The sequence below is a fragment of the Bombus bifarius genome, unplaced genomic scaffold, assembly GCF_011952205.1.
Source record: "Bombus bifarius isolate JDL3187 unplaced genomic scaffold, Bbif_JDL3187 scf7180000008008, whole genome shotgun sequence".
In the NCBI taxonomy this organism is placed as follows: Eukaryota; Metazoa; Arthropoda; class Insecta; order Hymenoptera; family Apidae; genus Bombus; species Bombus bifarius.
Genome location: NW_022884386.1, coordinates 3,203,641 through 3,224,621, shown reverse-complemented (window position 1 = coordinate 3,224,621; position 20,981 = coordinate 3,203,641). Strand labels below are relative to the sequence as shown.

Below are 20,981 nucleotides of genomic sequence, written 5' to 3'. Positions count from 1 at the left end.
AAAAAAGGATTAAAAGGACGCAGCGACAACGTGGCAAGAATTACCGATAATCTCTGCCCAAGTATTTGATAAATTGTCGGGATGTGATTGATGGAAAAGATTTATGCAATCCAGATTGGAGGTAATTTGTTGCGAGACTAAACCTAGCCATCGATGAAAAATTTGCATTGATGCCAACATGTGTATCTGATGGATAAAAGAAACTAGTATCGTTAATTTTAAAATTATACCTAGTTCTTGATTTCCAGACAATATTATACTGTTTGTTGATGGATGACGAACCCCTATCTTTTTGCGTCTGTTGTTCAATTGGTAGTATACTTTCGAAACGTCAAGGAGGAAGAAAAAATTTGATGCTGTAGAGTCAGGTTAATTTGTTGTTATATATATAAACCATGCACTTGTTGCAGAAAATAGTTATCTTTATTGTTTGGTCCTATTTCGTATAAATAAAAATTAGAAAGATCGCTCAATTTATAACTCGAGAAACTGAATTTATTTTAAGCCGAAAATAGTCGGTCAGAGAACATATTGCGTTTGTAGGAGTTTTACATAAAAACGCTATTAACAAGTAGAACGACGAATATGCAAATAGGAGGTTAATCAAAACTCAGTCGCGAAACTATTCTATTAAACCAGCTTCGAGGAACTCGGGGGATTGTAAATAATTTCGGAAGTTCGCAACTCGCCAAGGAGGCAAGTAATTCTCGAATATCCGCTATACCTTCTAAGTAGCTGTGTGAAAATTCACGAAGGCTAATTAAAACTTACGTTTATTGCAATGTATTAGAAACAACTTCACGAAGAATAAAAATTACACGTGGACTTCTTTTCTATGCTTTTATATGAAAATGTGGATCGAGAAATGCGACGATAGAGAAGGATTTGATAATCAAACAGGAAGAGCAGTTAGATATATGCACACTCTAAGGAGTTGAATCGAAAAAGTAAACGCTTCCAGCACTCAGAATCTTCGTAACTCGGATAAAACCGATATCTCTATCCTTCTATCAGCGTAGTTTCCTTTGCTATTTACTCTTTTGCTTTTTACGCAAACTGGCTCAGGATTTTTCTTATTCATATAATATATGTGTACAACGTGTATTTTATGATTTATGTATACTTAAAGGCTTAAATATAGTAGTAGCATACTAAATATACTAGGACGATACGCTCTAGCGATATTGAAGGTGGTATTTCATAACATACCAATTTTTCAAGTATGATAGTTTTCCCGGAACGTTTCTTGTACGGCAGTGTTCGAAGAATTAAACAGTAGAACAGAGCAATTCAATGGTACTTTATCATTAAAGTGATACGAATCGATCGATGACTAATCGTACGAATATTCGCATCAAACCTGCGATGATTGATTCGATCGGTGTTTGTTTATTTCTTGATCTCGCCGTTGAATGCGAATGGTATTAATCCTAAACAATTTTAAACCATTGCGGTAATATCTATGTTTAAACGTTATTCTTATCCTCTCACCCGAAGGTTTACTTATATCTTGTCGTAATTTTTTGCTTGTTCTGTAGCTATAGATTACAAATCGATAACGCTCGTGTGGGAGTGATAAACATTTGTGTTCATCCTCATGTAATGACATACTCTTAATATAGTTCGAAAAAAAAGCAATAACGTTGCAACATACATACTTGATGAAAATAGTTGAAAAGAATCGATGGAAAAATTGTATTACAGTGGAAAAAATTGACCTTCACGAAAAGGGCGCCAAGAGTGTAAAAGAATAAAAAGAAGTGCGACTTCGTAAAGAAAGAAAATTCTTTTCTAAAACATTTAAGAATAAAAAATATTACATATAATGCTCTATCAGACGATCTAAATGAACGTCTAATAGAAAAAATTGAATTAAAAAGCATTATAAATACGTTGTTAAGTTGATTAACTGTTGAACATAATATGCAATGACAACGTAATGACATATGAAATGGCACCAATGTTATTAACCTCTACAAAACTTTAATCGTGTAATACATTTCAGGGAAACATACTGAAAACGTCACTTTGTTTTTATAATATTTTATTTATAATTTTTTATATAAAACAATATGTTGGTTATTAACACAACCCTAACATATCTTCTTTTATATTAGACAATGTGAGTGTACAATAATAACTAAAACTATTTGTTTATCATAAAAAGTATCAACAGATAACTAATCAGAAAGCAAAACGGTTTATACATTGAACTAGATGAAATACGAAATCGTAATAATTTTACATAAAATTACCTTGCATCGTAAAGTAATACTTCGTTAATATAATGTAAAGAACATAAACACACGGTTTCGACTGAAACTACGGAGTGTTTTTATAACCCGCTAACATAAAACAAATATTCAATTGTCCGAAATATTACGTCCGAAACACTGAAGTCGCTCCATCTAGAGATCGTTTAGTTATCTCGAAACTGTGCTTCGATAAACGATAAATCGAAGTTACTCGTAAGCTCGAACGATTGCCAGTTGCCGCGCTCCATCTTAGCGTAACAATTCTGTTTCAATTCGAACGGTTCTTTCAAACGCGCGTTAACAAATATATCGCGAAAGTTATATATATTTCATTTATATAAATTTGGCTCTTACAAAAAGTACATAATCCAAAGTTGGATTTTCTGCGCGCTAGTGATGTTATTATATGCGTGTTGAGTTTATTCGCTTTCGCTGCCACCTCCTCGATCTGTACTCGAATGGCGGGAACCAACGTCACTGCCCGAAACTGATTTTCTCGACTCTGGAGTAGCAGATCTGGAATAAAATAATCGCAATATGTGGCCATTACGGTATCATGGAAGCTGTATTTCGTTTCGGTAAGTGCATTTTGATGTTTTTTTTATTTACCTTGCCGATCCACTAGGGCTGCGACTTCGAGAGCCACTCTTCGACCGTGAGCCGGAACGCGATCTAGATCTTGACACAGATTTAGATTTTGATCGGCTTCTGCTTCTTGATACACGTCCCTCCGACTGTGAACCACTCCTTGATCCTGATCTTGACCTTGATCGCGAAGCTGCTTTTCTGGAACCACTAGGGGACCTTGATCTCGATCGTGCACTAGCTGCAGATCCCGATCTCGAACGTGCACTACGTGCAGAGCCTGATCTCGATCGTGCGCTAGCTGCAGAACCCGATCTTGATCGTGCACTAGCTGCAGAACCCGACCTTGATCTTGGCTGCGATCCACTTTTCCTCGAACCACTACGCGATCTTGATCGCGATTGACTCTTCCGCGACCCTGATCTTGATCTCGAGCGTGAACCACTTTTTGCTGAAACGGATCTCGACGGACTTTTCGACCGCGATTGACTTCTCGACTTAGAACCTGAACGAGATCTAGACTGTGAACGAGACTGGGATCGAGATCGAAATCCTGATTGTGATCGTGATCGCGATCGTGAACTACTTCTAGAACGGCTTTTAGATTTCGATGTGGAATGAGACCTAGAACTCGATGCACGGGATCCTCCTGAGTCAGACATAATTCGTCTATTTCCGCGTCCGCGACCTTCGTTGCCGCTTTCACCACTGAAAAACAAATTAACGACACCATTAATTTATTTATTTATTACACACCTCAGTATATTATATTTTTGTAACGGCACGTGAGTCAACGTTGTTTTGATTGGCTAGTTTCAAAGGTAAATGAACTCCGGACAAAATATTATCGTCGTTATTTGTAATCGTTAACCAGAGTTACATTTAAACTTTTTGTAATATTACCGATCGATACAAATAGACAAACATGCTCTCTAGGACGATTAGTATATCGAACCAGTATAGCGAATCAGTATAGCGAATTATTATAGCGAGTCATACAGAGTCGAATAACGAGCGTCGAGTTGAACAGTAGCATTGAGTGAGCGACGATAACGATCGGCATACACTATCTCTGTACTTGTACTTAAGGTGATTTTAATATACTCTAACTATTACAATTTTATCACTCACATAATAAACCAACCAACCCGTATAATAAACCACCTTATTCTCATAAAATGAATGATCCTTACCCGCTTGCAATTTTAAGACCTCCTGAATCGCTATCAGATTCGCTCGTCGATATAGTTTCCTTTGATAAAGGCATCTTTCCTTTTGCAGTCTCAGCTGTACTTTTTCGAAATGTTCTGTCTTTCTTAATAATCCCTTTTCTTCGACGTTTTCCACGCTTGAGTCGATCACTTTCTGAACCTGAATATTGCGAAATAAAATATATATTTTTTGAAAAACGCAGATTAATGACACGTATAATCGAAGATCATGAAATATTATCTTACCACTTTCTCCACTCCGCATTTCTCTCTTGCGCTTTCCTCTACCCTTGCCCCTTTTTTCTTTACGTTCACCACTTGTTTTCTTTTTGCGTTTCCTTTCTCTAGGTGCTTCCTCCCGACCTTCCTCTCCTCCAGAACCACCACTGTCACTAACGTATTGATCAGTGCGTACTCTTTTTCCTTTCCTTCCAGGTTTTTCTGAAGGCATTTCACCGAATACCAAAGCGTTCTTTGTCTTTTCAACGTACTCTTGACGTTTCTGTAACATTTCCTCTTCTTTTTGTCGTCGCATTTCCTCAAGTTTCCGTTGTTCTTCCGTTTGTCGCATTTTAAATGCTTGTCTATACATTAATACAAGATCATTATATGGTGTTTGATGTATTCCATATGCTAATTATGTTCATATAATTACCTTTCTTCTTCTTGTTTTCTTCTAAGCATTTTTTCTTCTTCGTCCAATCGCCTAGCTCTGGCAACATGATATTGCGCTTGCGATAAAAGATCTTGACACCTCCTTGTTTCTGCTTCTGCAAGTTGCCCCATTTTATCTCCATGCGTTGATAGATATTGGAAGTATTTATGTGAGAGTCCCAATTCGTGAACTGCCTGGAGTACTGTCGTTAAGGTGGACTTCTCATCCTTCAAAATTTGTGTCGCTAGACGTTGAAGGACAAGTGCAATATTGTATAACAAAACAGTGTCCTGTGGAGCTACTCTTCTTGCCTAAATTGATATAATGAAATTGATTAGTTATTCTTCTTTAATCAATATTAACGATATCAGAGCATAACACAATGTTTCTGGCTCACCTTTAATAATGTCAATTTTGCTTCTCTTAATTTACCAGCTTTAAAGTAAGCTCTTCCAAGATATTGCAAAACTTCGACATGATGATATTTATAGAACTTTCGAAGGCAGTTTTCATACTGTAAAAAGATATATTTTATAAAATAGTTGCCAAAACATTATCATATCGTATTACATACAAAACGGAAAGTTACCATTTGGATAGCGCTAACGAATTGTTTTTGCTCTACATAAATGTGCGCAATATTCAACCATACATCGCAAAATTCTGCTGTTGCTTCTCGAACTTGAGCAAAAATATCTCTAGCTTCATTTACACAACCTTTATGCGCTAGTACAGCTCCTATTCCATTTGCAGCCCAAATATTTTTAGGATCGTTTCGCAAAACCTATGAATTTCAATATGTATATATGTATATGTATATATGTATATACGAATAAGATTTATTATTTTTTAGTATCATACCTGTTTATACATAGCCAATGCTCTGTCTTGATGTCGCTTCTCTCGATCTTTATCTTTTCCACTTTGATGCAATGTTTGCAACCAAATGTTACCCAAAGCAATCAAAGAATAGGCATCGGTACTTGTGGCTGGATTTTTTAAAATTCTTTCGAATTTCTTCTGGCCAGGACCCCATTGCATTTTAACCAAATGTAAGTTACCCAAAAGAGACCATGCATCTGGGTGCTCGTTATTTATGCTTAAAGCATCCTTAAACCAATCAGACGCTTCATAAATTTGTCCTTTATCTCGAGCCATACAGCCAAGTCGTAAATAACAATCTACATAGTTTGGATGTTTCTTTAAAATGGCTTTGTATAATTTTTCCGCTTTATCAAATATACATAAAGCTTCGTTCAAACGAGCCAAATTATATGTTGTCGTAACTGCAATTGAGTTATAGTATACAGAATCGTGTAAGGCATCAGCTTTAGAACGCGCTAAAGATTCCTCCAAATTATTCCTAGCTTCTTCCAAGTTTCCAAGTCTATGATAAAGTAATAAGTTTTAGTCTTAATAGCAGATAAAATAAATTAAAATAAGGAAATATGAAACGTACCTATAATGTAGAGCACCAACATTATTTAGAATTTCTGGTGGTATATCTGCCTGGACTTTCTCTTTTAAAATTCTGGTTGCTGTACCATATGCATTTAAGGCTGCATTAAGGTCACTTTGCTCCAATATTTGAGCCAATTCAATCCATGCTTCAACATCATCCGGAAATTGTTCAGTTACTTTACGAAGATGGTTTTTAGCAATATCGCGTTTCGATTGAGAACTTGAGTTTGCGTACAGAGATCCAAGAATTTTCATTGTTTCATAATTACCTGGCTGAGCTTTCAACACTTTTTCGAAACATTGTGCTGCCTGTGATTTAAAAACAGTGTATGTAAAATTTATTAGTTTTACCCTATCATATATAGTATATAATAATATATATAACATGTTATGCTTACATTTTCTGCATCACCACGATAAACATACATTTGACCTAAGCCAAAGTGTGGTAATACAAAAACTGGAGGTGCAAATTGTGTTGCCTGATAGTAATATTGGAACGCTTGGTCATAGTCACCCTGAAATAGTTATTAATTATTTTCCAAAATTTTGAGTATGTATATATGTAGACTTACTTATATCGTACACTTACTTGAACATGAAATGCTCTGGCTAATTGATAGCAACTCTCTGCACGCATAGACTCGTTCTCTGTATTGTGAAATGCATGGAGGGCTAAGTGCTGTACTTTGTTATAGTCCTTTTTAAAGAAAAAATGATTTGCCAAATGATTCAACACCATGGGATTAGTCGAATCAATGGTATAAGCTTTAGATAACATTTGAACACCAGTTCTGATACTATCAGGCTGTTGTTGATTCAGTTTCAGTACTGAAAGTCCAACTAATGCTCCAACACATTGGCTATCTAACTGTAAAGCTCTTTCAAATGCTAAACGTGCTTTTTCCTGGTTATTTAATTTCATAAAACAATGCCCCATCCCCAATCTCACAGCAGCTGGACAATTTGGATTCGTTCTCAATGCCTTTTTATAAAAGGCAAGCGCACCTCTATAATCTTTTTTGTTAAATGCTATGCATGCCTTTCCTAGTAGGGAAGGAATATTATTTGGAGACTGATTTAGTACAAAATTAAATTGGGCATCAGCCTGATCCATCTTATCCCCTTCCAGGAGGCAGAAATAAGCTCTGCCAAGTAAATGATTCTGTAACACAAAGAAGTATTATATAAATAAGACAAATATTTCCAAGCATCAAATTAGATACCAGAAACGACATACACCTGGTCATACATAATAATCTTATCCGCAGTTGTATATAATAGGGTAGCTTTTGTAAATAAATCTCTCTTTTTGTCTTTATTCTTTTCTCTGTTGGCTTCCTGCACATAATATGCAGCCAACATATCCAACGCACGCATTTGATCTTTTTCATAGTCACGGTAATCAATATTAGCATCAATCCGAGAAGATTCAAGAATTTTAATGAAATCCTCGATTTTATGTTGTTTGTAATACTCAAGCTACAATGAAACGCAATATGTTTAATGTCTCGTATCTTTTCTATTATATCTATTATACGGAGCTTTAATTATAAGTAAGTAAGTAATTATAAGTTGTCTTACAGCCAAATTGACCCAAATATTAAGTTGGGCATGTTCTTGACGTAAAATACCAAGAACCTCGTCTCCTTCTGGTAATTGATCTAGGTACAGCTCAATTACCTAATACAATGTAATTTAATATATTAAAAAAATTAATTAGAGAGATATGGTGAAGGATTTAAGTAGACAAAAAGTGGATAAAGCATTCAATTTCAATTAGCAAATGTCTAATGTTTAACATTTTACTGTACATGACACAAATGGAAAAACATATTGGAAACAATATGAACAAAATAAGATCAAAAAATTAGTCCAAAATTATGCGATCAAAACAAATATGAAACAATAGTAATTTATATTCCATATCGAGGACAAATTTCAAGATATTTAAGAGCGATTGTTTGTACGATGTATATATTCCGCAAACAACGCTTGCAGGGATTAACCACACAAACGCGTCTACATATCACGGGTCTTTAAAGAATTTTGAATTACATGTCAATGATGTATAACAGGGATGGTTTAGCTTACTTTCAATACTTTGCAAATGATAAAATTCAATGTTAAAGCAAAAACATTTACCTCATCTGTATCACGGAGTGGAATCTCTATGGAACCCGCCATTACGTTCAGTATCCAACCACTAAATTCACTATCCAACCACTAAGTTCACTACCCAACCTCTAAGTTCAGTGTCCAGTCACTAACTGCAGCGGAGTACAGTCGGAGTATGAACGTACAGTCGATAGATGTCGCGCCGGACAAAGATTCGCCGCCATTTTAAAGTAGAACATTAATATTAGAATATATAATATTAATTTTTTGTTCATTTATTAATTTAATTTATTAATTTAATTTATTAATTTAATTTATTAATTTAATTTATTAATTTATTTAAAAAAAAATATACACAACAACAAAGATTAACATTAATATTAGATAATAAGTATGAAGAATACAGGAGGGGGAAGAAAAGGGCGGAAGTAAAGGGGGAAAGTAAATGGGGAAGAAAGAATTTTTTGTTTATTTATTAATTTAATTTATTAATATAATTTATTAATTTAATTTATTAATTTAATTTATTAATTTAATTTATTAATTTATTTAAAAAAAAATATACACAACAACAAAGATTAACATTAATATTAGATAATAAGTATGAAGAATACAGGAGGGGGAAGAAAAGGGCGGAAGTAAAGGGGGAAAGTAAATGGGGAAGAAAGAATTTTTTGTTTATTTATTAATTTAATTTATTAATTTAATTTATTAATTTAATTTATTAATTTAATTTATTAATTTAATTTATTAATTTATTTAAAAAAAAATATACACAACAACAAAGATTAACATTAATATTAGATAATAAGTATGAAGAATACAGGAGGGGGAAGAAAAGGGCGGAAGTAAAGGGGGAAAGTAAATGGGGAAGAAAGAATTTTTTGTTTATTTATTAATTTAATTTATTAATTTAATTTATTAATTTAATTTATTAATTTAATTTATTAATTTAATTTATTAATTTAATTTATTAATTTATTTAAAAAAAAATATACACAACAACAAAGATTAACATTAATATTAGATAATAAGTATAAAGAATATAGGAGGGGGAAGAAAAGGGCGGAAGTAAAGGGGGAAAGTAAATGGGGAAGAAAGAATTTTTTGTTTATTTATTAATTTAATTTATTAATTTAATTTATTAATTTAATTTATTAATTTAATTTATTAATTTAATTTATTAATTTATTTAAAAAAAAATATACACAACAACAAAGATTAACATTAATATTAGATAATAAGTATAAAGAATACAGGAGGGGGAAGAAAAGGGCGGAAGTAAAGGGGGAAAGTAAATGGGGAAGAAAGAATTTTTTGTTTATTTATTAATTTAATTTATTAATTTAATTTATTAATTTAATTTATTAATTTAATTTATTAATTTAATTTATTAATTTATTTAAAAAAAAATATACACAACAACAAAGATTAACATTAATATTAGATAATAAGTATGAAGAATACAGGAGGGGGAAGAAAAGGGCGGAAGTAAAGGGGGAAAGTAAATGGGGAAGAAAGAATTTTTTGTTTATTTATTAATTTGATTTATTAATTTAATTTATTAATTTAATTTATTAATTTAATTTATTAATTTAATTTATTAATTTAATTTATTAATTTATTTAAAAAAAAATATACACAACAACAAAGATTAACATTAATATTAGATAATAAGTATAAAGAATACAGGAGGGGGAAGAAAAGGGCGGAAGTAAAGGGGGAAAGTAAATGGGGAAGAAAGAATTTTTTGTTTATTTATTAATTTAATTTATTAATTTAATTTATTAATTTAATTTATTAATTTAATTTATTAATTTAATTTATTAATTTATTTAAGAAAAATATACGCAACAACAAATATTAACATTAATATTAGATAATAAGTATGAAGAATACAGGAGGGGGAAGAAAAGGGCGGAAGTAAAGGGGGAAAGAAAAGGGGGAAGAAAGAATGTTTTGTTTATTTATTACTTTAATTTATTAATTTAATTTATTAATTTATTTAAAAAATATATACACAACAACAAAGATTAACATTAATATTAGATAATAAGTATGAAGAATACAGGAGGGGGAAGAAAAGGGAGGAAGTAAAGGGGGAAAGAAAAGGGGGAAAGAAAAGGGGGAAGAAAGAATGTTTTGTTTATTTATTAATTTAATTTATTAATTTAATTTATTAATTTATTTCAAAAAAATATACACAGCAACAAGGATTAACATTAATATTAGATAATAAGTATGAAGAATACAGGAGGGGGAAGGAAAAGGGGGAAGGAAAAGGGGGAAGAAAGAATTTTTTGTTTATTTATTACTTTAATTTATTAATTTAATTTATTAATTTATTTAAAAAAAATATACACAACAACAAAGATTAACATTAATATTAGATAATAAGTATGAAGAATACAGGAGGGGGAAGAGAAGGGCGGAAGTAAAGGGGAAAAGTAAAAGGGGGAAGAATGAATTTTTTGTTTATTTATTACTTTAATTTATTAAGTTAATTTATTAATTCATTTAAAAAATATATACACAACAACAAAGATTAACATTAATATTAGATAATAAGTATGAAGAATACAGGAGGGAGAAGAAAAGGGGGAAAGAAAAGGGGAAAGAAAGAATTTTTTGTTTATTTATTAATTTAATTTATTAATTTATTTCAAAAAAATATACACAACACGCGAAATAACGTCCTGACACATGGATGGACTATAGAATATATAAGTACAGTTTAGTGCATTTACGAACAAAGATTGTAATAAGAATCATTAAAAATAATTCTCATCAATTTTCACTTATTATTTTACAACAGGAAATTAGTTAACGTCCTTCGGTATTTAGACCTAGTAACAATTAGTTGTGTGTATTAAATCGTACATTATCATTTACAGAGTATGTTGAGCAACAAGAATGTATTTTTATTCTTACATTTCGATAAACAGTCAAATCAACAATGAAGATCGCATTTATTCCCGGCTAATCGATATTTATGTTGGTTAAGTTCTTTAAAAAACCACGACGTTAATTAGAACACTGTGTAACGCGTATATTTAACTTATTTAACTTATTTATCGAGGAGATCTATTTACTCTTATATTGTATAACATCATAGAAAACGAAAGAATGTACCTCTGTGATCATCAATTTCGAACTTCGTGTAAAACTTTAACAAGAGCGCGCACACGGCGAATCTACACATGTTCTTCGGTTTGACTCTACGTTTTCTGTGCGTCTTCTTGCAGATTTCTTTAATCGTAATAACTTCCGTAAAAGGAGGTGAAGGCTGTATCAGAACTAACGCTTGGCGGTATACTTGTCGCGTCCATAGTTTCTTTTTCGCTGCCAAGGGTCGATGTTCTAACGTCGAGGGTACCACTCACGCCAGACATCCCTGAACTTGTTGCCATTTCCACTTCTCCAACGTCGGGATGAGACATATGTCTTAAAATGACGTCTCTTTAATCCACAGTCAATCGTTTATTAATTTCTTGTCAGGGTCGATGATGAAAGTAAAAAAATATAATGGGAATGGAGGAGTTGTTCTTATTGTAAGAGAGAATGGTAATTGAGTTTCTAGCGGAAACCATCTTTTGAAAAGAAAAATAAAAAAAAAAAAAAACATATTCAATCGAAGGGTGAATGAATAGAACATTAATGAAATTGAGCATTTAAGAAAAAAGCTCGAATCAATTGACACTTGAAATCTTTAAGACTTTTCAGTGTCGTTTATATTTTGCTTCTTTTAAGAAACCACGAGTAACGTTTCCTTGACATCTTCCTTGACGTTTTTCTTAACATACAAGTTTTGCGATCGTACGTACCTTCCAAGGCAGAACTGTTCGCTAATTAAAAAGGGTTACTTTTTAAAACGTTTTGTGAACATTACCTGTAATCTGGAGCAGTGGGTTCAGTGTGTTGTCTTCGCGAGTTTGACGACATTGGTGTTCTCTTTATCGCGTAGATATATATGCCCGTCATTGTGAGCGTGTACGAGACGAAGTACAATGCGTGAAACTGGAACAGATGGAACGAGGCTTATTAGCATATGTAGCCATGTATTGTTTGTTATACAGGTTGTTGCAACAGATGATTTTATTCGCGTAACACATAGCTTGGAACACAGCTTCGAACACATACGACAAACCAGAACAATGACGTTATGTTCCGATTACATCTTAATTTGAAAGGTTCGTATCGAATGAAGATATACCTTGTATTGATGGACCAGCATGCCAGATAAAACGTTGAAAGAATCTGCGGTCAGTAATGATAGTTGCAACGCAGTTGCACCGGACTCGAACAATATAACAGGTACCAACGAGAAAAACACGAATTGCGTGATGCAGTAAACTATCAAGAACGTTATTACTGGTACATTGTTCCACTGAAATGATTCTAACTTCAAGCTCTCTAGTGTGGCCCTGGAATAATAACGATGTAAATCGTAATAATCAATTATATCGCATCGAAAATAATCTTTTTTTCTGGCGAACAGTACTTACGTTTGCATACCGCATAATATAGTACCGAAGAAACCGATCATGCCGAGATATTCGATAATATCGACTGTCTTAACCGTTAATTCTTGTAGTACGGTTGTTATAGAAAAGAATACCGCGCCTCCAAGGCACAGCATATCACCAACAAGGTGATTCTTTCCTTTGAGGAAGAAAATTTAAATTGAAAAATTCAATAACAAACTTTGGTGGTTCTTTTCTCTAATTTGAAATTTATAATATTCGGCCGTAGACGAATGTTATGGATATAGATGAATTTGTAAAACAATCACCTGTAGTCGCAGGATCTCTATTGTCGTCAATCCCTGCCCAAACCAAGCATCCTACACCCATCAAAGAAACAGAAACGCCGACTATGTGCACCATCCGATATCTCACTCCTAGAACTAAACACGATAGCGCCAATGCGACTGGTATGGCCACACAATCGAGCAGCTGAAACAAAATTATTTCATAATTAAGTTAAATATTGTCGATTTTTTAAGTCGTTAAAATTTTAATCCGGAATGGGTGACGATAACGAAGTTCGTGATATTCGCGTGACGTTCGATTAAGAGTAGACGACGAGGGGTAAGTATGCCGGGTCGAAGACCTGGTATCCTCCTTTCGTTGGTGGTAGTATATATCCGATACAATAGTTGCGTTCCGTGCCATTCATCTCAGCCACAAATACTACGTACGCCGTTTAATTGATGGCTAAGTGACGAAAGTTGCATTCTCAACCGCATATAGATTGTGCGATGTAGCGCTTTCACCTTATTTTATCGAAACGGAGCTCTATACCAACGATGAAGAATATGCCATTTTTACATTCAATGATGTCGTTCCGCCTTTTCTAAGTTCTGGATAAATACGAGCTTCGTAGAATTTATATTTAAAAAGGGAGAAATATTGAATAAAAGGAGCAAGTTACTAAAGAAATATTTTGCATTCGTTCAAAAGAACGAAGAAATTTGAACAAAAGGTTTTTATCGTATAAAAGAATTTCCACGTCTGTATAGCAAACTCTTTCGCTTTTAATGACATTTTTTATGAATTGTCTTTTTATCTCGAGTATGCGAGAAGGAAAATACAATAATTAATGTATCGTGTAATCTCTGACGTACGAAAGCTAAAAACTTCGTCATTGTTGTTTGACAAAGTACAACGTTGAAATCCCACGTGACATCATTAGCACGTACCTGTATTCCGGCTAGGCTAGTGAATTGATGCGAGAATGTTACAAGTGTGCACGCTTCGACGTCAATGAGAGCTAGTAGCAAGTACCTCCATCCACGGGCTCGTATGACAGAAATTAGGCCGTTCCCTACCCCTCTGCAGGACATCCAGGTTGTGTACACAAGACACATCATAACGTAATGTGGGAGATTTTGTCCTGTTCCGCGGAGAAAATTTGTTAGCTCGTTATATCAAATATATATATACATCTACGTACGATTTCAAACGTAAAGCGTAAATGTACGCCGATTATTTATGCATGCGATCAATCATTAATGACATACCGGACGGAAGCGCGAGTTGATACGCAGTGTTGATGTGATGATTTGCCAGTGTCATGAAGCATAACACGAGAGATAGAAATTGTCCCAGTATTATCGCTCTCCACACTGACCTGTTAACAACGAAAGACGCAATTAAAGACATCAAGCACTTCATACATGATAAGCCTGAAATGATGTAGCTGTAAAATTGCAAAAAATTAGCAGCGAGGAAATTTCTAAAGTAAACGCAAGGTTAATTAAATGATAAATCATCGATTGAGATTTGAACGGTATCTTTTTAACGATAAAAAGATCATACCAAAAACTGTCTGTGATTGAAGTAAATATGAAAATTACATTCCATGAAAGTAACAGGTCCTCGACGCGAGACAACACGAGATCAATGAACTGAGAACGTTGTTTTTGCGCCCACGAATTGTACGCAAGAAAATTGCTCCTAAACACCCGCCACTTTTATTTCTGGTGTTCCCCTTCCTCTCTCCGGTTTAAAGGAGGCGAGAAGCCGGTTCAAGGGTGGTTCGACATTCGACTTCCAATCGGAGGTTCCCTTACCGATTAACCAGCTTTTGCTTACGTACCATTGTCCCAGGTCCGATATATAATTTTCGATCTTGTCGCAGACCCCGTTCCTGGACTGCATCACCGTATTTTCGCCGTAGCGACGATCACCCGCTGACACTCCCATGCCAGGGTGCATATTCGCCCCGAGGCCTTTAGCCACAGGCGCTAGAAGAGAGGCGCTTGCGCGACCTCTTTCCCTCCATCGGCTTTGCACAAGCAAGGACCGGCATTTTTCGTTTTGCGAGTGCGACGAGGAACAGTGTGCAAAACCGAGAAACACGCTGTTCTATGGATGTCCTTCCCCTTAGTTATCTTGCTACGCTGCATCGATCGATAAGAGTACAGTCCAGTTTGCGTTCTATCGGGAAACGAGATTTACCTAGATCCGTCGATCATTTTTATTAAAAAAAACTTTGTTTAGTTTTTTTTTATCAGGTAGCGTTAGAAAGTTATGGTTCGAAATTTCTTGGATTGTGAGTTTTTAAGATGAAGTTTTAATAGATCGATCACTAAGGTTGAATAGCTCCTTGAAACTTTTTTATTAAATAGCGTTAGAAAGCAATGATGAATAGCTCTTTGGGACTTCTTTATCGGATAATGTTAGAAAGCCACGGTCGGAAATTCTTTGGTTTGAGAATTTCGACGAGAAGGTTTGAAAGATCGATCGTTAAAAATAAATAGCTTCGTTGAATTTTCTCATCAGGTAACGTTAGAAAGTTCCGATTTTAAGCTCCGATGTTTGTAAGTTTTTGATGATGTTTAATAAATCGATCGTTAAGGATGAATAGCTTCGGTAAATTTCTAAACTAAATAATATTAAGAAGTTAGTATCTAAAGTTCTTTGAGTTGTGACGTATTCCTGACGAGAAATTTTGAAAGATGGACCGATCAATAAAGATGAATAGTTGCTTGATCAGGCATTGTTAGAAAGTTATGGTTTGAAGCTGCGAGTGTTGCGAGCTTCCGATGAAAAGTTTTGAAAAGTAGGGTTGCAAGGCCAATCATACGATCTATTTTAAGTGTATTTTATTGTACTTAAAAAGTAATTGATGACGTTTTCTTAGGAAAGTTTCGAGGAATAATTTTGTTATTGTTACTTAGTAGCGGATATGATATTGAACGATAACGATCAACTTATAAAATGTTAATCGACGGTTACTTATGACAGTATACTATTCAGAAACTAATGGAATATTAGTCGCGAGGAATTGGAAAAAGAGCAAAGAACATCGAAATAAAGAAGTATGTCTTTCTTTATTCTCAGGTAATCTTGTCGTAGATCGTTATTTACAACATATTGACATGTTTGATTATATCGCGATTTCAGTCGTCAATAATTTTTAAAGAGCTTCCACGTGGCGCAGAAACCTTTATAATTTGATATAAACTTTGAAACATCTTCAACTTACGTAATATTCTTGTAATATCTCAAACATTACGTTAATGAATTAAATCATCATGCACAAGATGTGGTCACTCGACGTATGAAAAGAAGGCAATCGTAACGTTTATGATAATGTAGATTTGTGCAGTCGGTTCTTTTGTCGATGATCAACAACTTTGTAAATTATCTATCTAAGGAGAGGAAACTGTTGATTATACGGTGTGTCCAGCCATCCTTACAAAGTTGGAAAAATAAGTTGGAAAAATATTTCACCAGTCTCCCAGCTTGTTTCGCTCGTTTGCACGCTCTACTGGAAATGCGAATTTTTTCGATCTCGTACGCGTGCAACTCGCGCAATTCTTAATTAATGTGCTCTAATCCGCGCGTCGAAGAATTCGCTTAAAACTTGGAATAACGATAGATGTCGAATGTAGAAGATATACACGCGTTCAATGTAGTTTATCTATCGACAAACTAGCGAGAGTATAGTGTTTGAAGAATTGAAATCGTACGCTATCGAATGTTGTTTGCGATATCTTAACGCGATATCTTTTCTTTGCGTGTAGAAATTACAGACTAAGATTATCGAAGACGTTTCAGGAAGGGAGATCTTCCTTGGTAAATCGATCGATCGATTGGTCATTCAGCTATATGTAAAACGACATAAATTTGAAAAATTTGTTTATTTCTTCTTTGCCTCTTCCTCCACTGCCTCGTTCTGTTTGCGGAAGCAATCACCGACAGGGAAAAAGTCCCAACACCTTTGCTGATACATGTTCCACACGTACGTTTCTTGACCGGTGTATTCCGTGTCTGGTTTGTTGATTAAGTGCATAAGGAAGAACCTAGAAAAATTTAAACCACGATGGTTAGTTGCTTGATAATTGATTGCTCGAAATATACGAACGTATGTGAACGTAACGTACATATAATTAGCAAGATTATGCTCCTGTTGAACATGTGTATCGAAACCATGCGGTACCGTATCGAAATATTCTTTTCCTAAGCCACAAATGAAACAGTTGCTCTCCATGTTCGTTTTTACGTTTTCGAGCTGGTCTCGAAGCTCACCGAATGCATCGATGATCAAACCTATCGTGCCAAAAAACAGCAGTTAACGTCCTAGTGCCAACAAATAGAATACTATTAAAGACGTTAAAATTTTCTTCGACTTACCTTGAATAATGGCCAATAGAATGACAATGACGAAGAAGAAGAAAGTGATATCAAACATGATACGGTAGACTTCATAGTCATCGCCATCGGGTTCGCCAATTTCATCACCGATACCACCACCAGCCCTGACACCTTTGTACAGATGAAATACGAAGCACTGAAACGTAAATATAAATATAGATAGTTGAACAATTTGTTCCAACAAGTTGCATAAGCACCGAGAGAACATTTTCTGTTATACCGTTAACATATCATGACATTTCTTGTCGACTTCGTCGTCCTCTTCTTGAATATAGAATTTTCTGAAGAAGTTGAAGGCTATGACAGTGTATATATAGACGACGATAGTTAATAACATCACTGTTAATACAAGTTGTTTGCCATTGTGCGTGACGGACTGCAAGATCGTTCTCAGAGTTTTGAAACCAACCGCGACATCCAGCAAATGCGCAGCGAAGAAGAAGTTGTTATAATTGCCAAGGATCGAAAATGTGAAATACCATAAACTATACAAAAATGCCTATAAACAAATATAATAATTTAACGTATCTGAACGAACTGAATTTTATTAATATTAATTATTTACTTACGTTATCCGTGATGGTGACTCCAGCTTTCCATACTTGATATCTCCAATCGATATTTACGATACTGAAGAACCAAAGATCGTAAGTAAATAGAAACTCGTATAAAAGCTATAAAAGCTGTGTGATTATACTTACAAGTGTATCAAACCAGAACCCTCTTCCTCTTGTTGGCTGAACGAAGTCTTTTCCATGCCAAGCAAGTTGCTTATGTAATCGAAGTCGTAAGTCTCGCTGTATTTCTGTCGAACTTTTTTCTTCACGAACTTGTCCCAATAATTCACGGGGAACGTTTTCGCCGATATCACCATCTTGTCCCAATGCGCCTTGATGTCATCTTCTTCCGGCGTCTCGGCAATGTACAGACCATCGAACTCTACGCGTCGCGCAATTTCCTTTTCCCGTTTGAAGATAGCCAGCGGTACCTACAGCATGCATTTTCATATTAACACAAACGTATTCATATAATACGAGAGAGTTGAATAATACGCAATAATAATTAACGTGCGTACTTTCAAGTGATAGTAGGCAACCAGCATAGCAAGAGAGACGATGGCATGAAGAATAGCCATGAGTCTTATAACGTGTGCCATGTAATAGAAATCTTCCGACACCTCCACGTATTCTAACGCGTACGCATCTTCTTCTTCTTCCGACTCGTCTTCCCCGCTCCCGCTGCCTATTTCTATGCCACTGCCACTTCCAGAACCAGATGCACCCTCGCCAGACATCTCTGCCAATATGTCACTAATCATTTGTCCGCTTCCTTCCTCATCCCCTTCGCCGGCCAATGATGTAACCTACGAGTCGATGATTCAAGATGCAATAATGTAAAATAAAATATTATTTATTTCATGAAAATTTTAAGCGGAGAGACGACTTTGCTTATCTGGTAAAGTTTTGAAGCGAAGAATTACGCTTACCTTGTAGAACAGCAACATGAAATTGATACAGAAAGCGAGAACTAGAGCCACGTATTTTAGATTGTAGAAGTTTCTAGCCAAGAAGGAGACGATACGATGGGTGTATTCGGAGAAGTCGATAGTAGATGTTGAAGGCTCTGTTATCGTTTCCTGTTTCGCTTCCGCTTCGACAGCAGCCATGGCTGCTTGTTGAGCGGCCGCTGCTTCTGCTGCGGCTGCTGCTTGGGCTCTAGCTTGTTCACCTCTGTTCAGAAATATTTAAATATATTTCGTATCATGTATAGGCTAATAAAAATGTTGAATTGCTTTTCGAATTGTACTTATATGGAATCACGTGCTAATTTTATTATTAATTCGAAATTGCTACTACAAGTATCGGTAACAATACCCTTTACTTCGATAAAATTGTTCACCAATACAGTTTTCTAAACTAATAGGATTATATACTGACTTTTTTTAACGTTTGCGTTCTATGAAACAAATAGTGATTCCAGATTTTTTAACAACAGTATACAAATAGAAAACTTAATTATACCCTAATAAATCAGCCAATGAAACAGGCGATTCCATGTCTCCACCACCTTCAGCTCTTGCACCTTCTTCGCCAGTAGCTTCTTCCGGTGTGCTTTCGCCCGTTTCTTCGATGCTCGATTGAGGAGTCGATGTTGCCGATTCGTGGGGCGCGATCTTTATCTGCCCGCCTTCTTCTTTCGTTATATCCATTCCGAACGCTTGTACCTGTATACAACATCGAGAGAATTTAATCAGTCTGTGTAAACTTCCTTTTATAGCTAATACGCATAATTTTTGTATATTTTTCCAAACCTGTAGATTAGATTCATCCGGTGTTGGCGGCAAAGCAGGCAAATGTCTTATCGGCTTTTCTTCCTCTTCCTTCACCTCGACTACAGGTTCTTCCACATGTGGTCCTTTCATTAACGCCAACAATAGCTTCATAAAGTATCCAATTATACAGCCAACGCCAAAACCAGAATAATAGAACGCATAGAATATCATCTTGAAGAAACCAATGAAGAGTTCCAGGAACGTCATCTGTTGCATTTCTGCGATCTTGTTCTTGATGTTACTAGGGGAGAATATGGAGAAAAAGAAGTAAATGCTGTCCTTGAATGTTTGAATGCCTCTTCTGATGGGATCTTTGTTTCTTTCTTCGTCATCCTCCGTCATATAGGTGTACGATGATTCTCTCGCCTTTCCGATTCCTCCACTTTCTTCTACCGCCATCAGCGCACTCGCGTGTTGCATTTCAAAGATAGCATCCTCGCAGAAGTTGATGAAGGTCTCCAATTTTTCCTTTTCTCCAGCTTCAACTACGGTATTATAGAAGTATGTTCTCTTTGACTCTTTAATTTGCGGCTTCTCCCATTGCTCGATGTTCGACTCCTTAATCTCGAAGTATACACGCTCGATCTTCTTATTTCCACCGAGAATTTCGATTCTTCCAAGATACGGTTCGAAGTAGTTCAATACGGAGCCTGCCGTTTCCAGAAATCTTGCCAGTCTCGGTTCATTTGGCATATGTTCTGATAAATTTGTTAACAGAACAGCAAGATTGAAACCGATTTCTTTAGCCGGTTCGTGGAAACGATCCATGAAAGCCACGTAATCGATTTTACCGTCGTGGTTCGTCTCGCAACAGGCCAACAAAAATTCGATCTCCTCGCTATAGAAATTTCTCTATGATATTTTTTGTCATTAACTTCGATATATAAACATAAAGAACAATACATACTCGGTGTAACTCTTCTGTTGTTCCATTTTCTCTTTAAAATCTTTCGGATATACCCAGCCATCGCTGTTGAGATCCACTTCCAAGAAGCTTGGCGACGATACGAGGTCTTTGAGCTTCAAGAACATGTCGAAGTATTTCAGAATCAACTCGACGTTGCTTGCGGATTCTACCAGCGTGTCCACCATCTGCTTTCCAATAGTTCCATTTACGACGTTACCTACGATACCAAAACTCGTGAAACATCCATTGAAATAGATTACATAGAAATATAGATGATCGTTGATGATATCTAT

General features: G+C 35.1%; 3 protein-coding genes across 14 annotated transcripts in view; all 3 read right to left on the bottom strand.

Moving 5' to 3' along the window:
* Nucleotides 1–2,099: 2,099 nt before the first annotated feature.
* Nucleotides 2,100–8,423, bottom strand: LOC117206595 (RNA polymerase-associated protein CTR9 homolog). The gene is made up of 14 exons (XM_033446071.1): nt 8,313–8,423; nt 7,752–7,850; nt 7,410–7,649; nt 6,760–7,332; nt 6,566–6,685; nt 6,166–6,476; nt 5,568–6,093; nt 5,296–5,490; nt 5,104–5,220; nt 4,707–5,017; nt 4,298–4,635; nt 4,034–4,211; nt 2,865–3,548; nt 2,100–2,771 (listed from the first exon to the last, which is right to left on the bottom strand). The coding sequence occupies exons 1-14, from the start codon at nt 8,352–8,354 to the stop codon at nt 2,675–2,677; spliced, it is 3,831 nt and encodes a 1,276-aa protein (XP_033301962.1). The 5' UTR covers nt 8,355–8,423; the 3' UTR covers nt 2,100–2,674.
* A 2,861-nt stretch (nt 8,424–11,284) lies between these two features.
* LOC117206668 (solute carrier family 35 member F2-like) lies at nt 11,285–15,029 on the bottom strand. Of its 2 annotated transcripts, none has more exons than XM_033446183.1 (8): nt 14,886–15,029; nt 14,308–14,417; nt 13,987–14,180; nt 13,078–13,240; nt 12,791–12,947; nt 12,499–12,709; nt 12,175–12,302; nt 11,285–11,744 (listed from the first exon to the last, which is right to left on the bottom strand). In XM_033446183.1, exons 1-8 carry the CDS (start codon nt 15,002–15,004, stop codon nt 11,537–11,539), a joined length of 1,290 nt encoding a protein of 429 aa, XP_033302074.1. In that variant the 5' UTR covers nt 15,005–15,029; the 3' UTR covers nt 11,285–11,536. The 2 variants fall into 2 exon arrangements, with proteins under 2 accessions (XP_033302074.1, XP_033302073.1); XM_033446182.1 differs by having other exon boundaries at nt 11,285–11,729; nt 14,886–15,026.
* Nucleotides 15,030–16,103: 1,074 nt separating this feature from the next.
* The window catches only part of LOC117206696 (ryanodine receptor), a 42,825-nt gene continuing 37,947 nt past the window's right edge, over nt 16,104–20,981 (bottom strand). For all 11 annotated transcript variants that reach the window (XM_033446245.1, XM_033446247.1, XM_033446250.1 and 8 more), the window contains 11 exons: nt 20,689–20,905; nt 19,761–20,619; nt 19,471–19,673; nt 18,936–19,179; nt 18,525–18,812; nt 18,151–18,437; nt 18,019–18,079; nt 17,670–17,948; nt 17,429–17,585; nt 17,179–17,344; nt 16,104–17,097 (listed from right to left, as the gene is read on the bottom strand). In XM_033446245.1, the coding sequence (XP_033302136.1) occupies nt 16,935–17,097; nt 17,179–17,344; nt 17,429–17,585; nt 17,670–17,948; nt 18,019–18,079; nt 18,151–18,437; nt 18,525–18,812; nt 18,936–19,179; nt 19,471–19,673; nt 19,761–20,619; nt 20,689–20,905 (2,924 nt within the window). In that variant the 3' untranslated portion in view covers nt 16,104–16,934. The remainder of the gene's footprint in view (nt 17,098–17,178; nt 17,345–17,428; nt 17,586–17,669; nt 17,949–18,018; nt 18,080–18,150; nt 18,438–18,524; nt 18,813–18,935; nt 19,180–19,470; nt 19,674–19,760; nt 20,620–20,688; nt 20,906–20,981) is intronic.

Bases quoted from the DNA above. Each gene is read 5' to 3' on its own strand.
- LOC117206595 (XM_033446071.1), bottom strand. From the start codon at position 8,354: ATGGCGGGTTCCATAGAGATTCCACTCCGTGATACAGATGAG. The intron at 7,333-7,409 runs GTGTATGTCGTT...TTTGTGTTACAG, and splicing joins AGATTATTATGTATGACCAG to AATCATTTACTTGGCAGAGC. The intron at 2,772-2,864 runs GTAAATAAAAAA...ATTTTATTCCAG, and splicing joins AGCCCTAGTGGATCGGCAAG to ATCTGCTACTCCAGAGTCGA.
- LOC117206668 (XM_033446183.1), bottom strand. From the start codon at position 15,004: ATGCACCCTGGCATGGGAGTGTCAGCGGGTGATCGTCGCTACGGCGAA. The intron at 12,948-13,077 runs GTGATTGTTTTA...TCTTCCTCAAAG, and splicing joins TAGAGATCCTGCGACTACAG to GAAAGAATCACCTTGTTGGT. The intron at 12,710-12,790 runs GTAAGTACTGTT...TTATTATTCCAG, and splicing joins ATATTATGCGGTATGCAAAC to GGCCACACTAGAGAGCTTGA.